This window comes from Aplysia californica, unplaced genomic scaffold, assembly GCF_000002075.1.
Source record: "Aplysia californica isolate F4 #8 unplaced genomic scaffold, AplCal3.0 scaffold00135, whole genome shotgun sequence".
NCBI lineage: Eukaryota > Metazoa > Mollusca > Gastropoda > Aplysiida > Aplysiidae > Aplysia > Aplysia californica.
In genome coordinates, this window is record NW_004797405.1 from 764831 (window position 1) to 767715 (window position 2885).

General features: G+C 38.6%; 1 protein-coding gene across 1 annotated transcript in view; it reads left to right on the forward strand.

Annotated features, from left to right (window-relative positions):
* LOC101849838 overlaps positions 1-2885 on the forward strand; it is a gene marked incomplete in the record, with an annotated part of 91517 nt that overhangs the window by 8909 nt on the left and 79723 nt on the right. Inside the window, 2 exon segments of the mRNA XM_005096693.3 lie at positions 448-552; positions 1503-1811. Of these exon segments, the coding sequence (XP_005096750.2) occupies positions 498-552; positions 1503-1811 (364 nt within the window).

A 2885-nucleotide genomic window follows, 5' to 3' on the forward strand; every position in this document is an offset into this window, starting at 1 on the left:
TGTGGTAGCCTATCCGTTTGAGATGTTTGGAGCCTCGAAGAGCGTGCTCCTCGCCTGGGCCACTGCCTCTCTTGGGTAGCGGGTGAGGCAGTCCAATCTCCCTGAATCCTCCCCAAAGAGATGCCACCTCCGGACCTCCGTAGCGGGGCATCTCTGCAGCCAGTGCTACAAAATCTTGGGGCTCCTCGCTACACAATGGACAGATTGGGTCCGATGTTTTGTCTATTCCATTTTTGTAGGCCCACAGCCCAGAGAAGTGACCGGTCCTGATTTTTGCGAGTAGTGACTGGTCACTGCGAGACTTAATTTGAGTTCCTCTGAAAAACTGTTGTAGTAGTTGTTGTTGTTGTTGTTTCTGTTGTTGTCGTTGTTGTTTTAGGATATCTAGAGTTTGGAGTCTTACTAATCGAAACGATAATCTTAAATGGTTTGAAATTGTTGCAACAGGAGTGTAAGCGTGAACGGCCTCTGTGAGCTGCTGACCCCGGACCCCAGTCATGTGGCTCCTGCCTCTGATTCTGTCTTCGCTGACACTTGCCGTGACAAGTGGAGGTAGGTTTTGTACATGTCAGTTTGAAAGCCACCCCCTCTCTGTGTCCCCCTAACCCCCCACCCTAAATGGTTCCTACCAACACCACATCTCTCTTCGAACACTCACAAAAAATACACATACGTCCTTATCGACGCAGAACAAGCCGGGGCAAAAAGCGCGAGATACCTAATAGATATTCTGTCCACACAAGAATCAAACTCGTGCCTACTGCGAACGACCACGAAGCGCATAACTGCTACAACAAAAACACAGATTTATAGGATAATTTTCTAGATCACCTTACATCCCATTGTTTTGAGCTTATGTTTTGTTTGATTGAGTCCTGGCCACTCTCTAAATTGTAAAGGTTCTGTAGCATTGTTTAGTTTTAACACCTTTTTATATCGTTTTGTCAAACTCCAATTAAATTATTCTACTGCTTGCAATGTTCGTTTCTCGGGAAGCCAAGATTGTTTTTAAGTGCTCTTGTGTCCTCTGGAGAAATACAAGCTGTCAAATGCATAGAGCATGCTGTAGAGTATGGGTGTGCGCTGTATTATCATTATCATTATTGTTATTATTATGATGATTATTAGTATGGTTATTTTTATCATTTTTGTTATTGGGGTTATTATCATTATTTTCATTATTATTATTATTATTATTATTATTATTATTATTATTATTATTATTATTATTATTATTATTATTATTATTATTATTATTATAATATTATTATTATCATTATTATTATTACTATTATTATTATTATAGTTATCATTCTTCGTATTATTAACATTATTGCTGTTATTATTAGTATAATGTATTGTTTTTTTTAATTAATGTAGTCATTATTATTATTATTATAATCATCATCATTATTATTATCATTATTATTATCATTATTTTTATTATTATTATTGTAATTGTTTTTGTTGTTATTATTATTTTTATCATTCATTGCCCTCAGATTTCATCAAGACGTGTGACGAACAGCAACACACTTCTGTTTCTGTCACTCCAACAGGCTCTGTCTCACTGTGTGTGAAGACTGACTACAAGCCTCATGTTTTTGTAAAGGCTGGCATACACTGGTTCCGAAAAGGAGAAGAGGGAAATGGATTCAAGATTGACTGGAAGAAGGATGACGATTCAAACTTCAACATCACCATTGTTGCCTTGAACTTGACAGCGGGCAGAACACATGACTTGAAGTTCTATCCGTTTGACGGAACAAGAGATCGGAAGAATTTGACTGTTACAGTACATGTTGTGAGGGGTGAGTGTTCTCTTGTTCTTGTTTTAGTTCTTGTTCCTTGTGTTCCTCTTGTTTTTGCTCTTGTTTTTATTCTTATTTCTGTTCTTTTTTCTCGAATTCTGCTTGTTTTAGTTCTTGTTTTTGTTCTTGTTTCTCGTGTTCCTCTTGTTTTTTGTTCTTGATAGTGTTCTTGTTCGTATTCCTTGTGTTTGTCTTTTTCTTGTTTTTGTTTCGTTTCCCGTATGTCTCTTGTTTTTCTTTTATTCTCGTTCTAGTTCCTCGTGCTCCTCGTGCTTTTCTTATTTTTGCTCTTGTTATTTTTGTTCTTTTTATTTTTGTTCTGCTTTTGTTCTTGTTGTTCTTGTTGATATTGCTGCTTTTCCCTCTTCCCGTCCTCCTCATCTTTTTCCTCCTCCTTTCCTTTCACTTTATCTGTTTAATCCTCTTACAGGATTTCAGGGGTGGTCGACTTAACATTCTTCAACCACCAGTGCAACTCACAGGCCGCCTTCTTTTGTTTTATTTTTTTGTATTTGTTTTTATTTGCTCTTGTTCTTGTTCCTCTTGTTGCTGCTGTTGTTGTTGTTTGTTGTTGTTGTTGTTGTTGTTGTTGTTGTTGTTGTTGTTGTTGTTGTTGTATTTCAACAAAACATTCTTTGAACGTCAGTGCGACTAACAGGCTGTCTAATACGGAATGTATTTCGCTTTTCATGCACCAATATGCTGCATTCTTCAACACTGTTATCCATTTTTGTTTGAATCAAGTGTCTTCAAATTTAGGTAAGAAAGTATAACATTTCGTAGTTTAAAAAAACAAAGTACTTGTCACCTTCCACCTTCCCCCCACCCATCCCAGCTAACACCTCTGCGATCAGAGGGGAGGAAAACCCAAGCACCCTCACCCTTCCCTCCCAAAAATGCACATATCGCACTCCTCTACACCCCCATTCCCACCCACGCAATAGACACACATAACACCTTTCTCTCCCCCTTCCCCCACATACGCTCGCACACTTAATACCCTCCCCTACCCCCCCACCCCACCCACATACACAAACACATGACACCCTTCCTCCTTCCTCAACAAAACACATT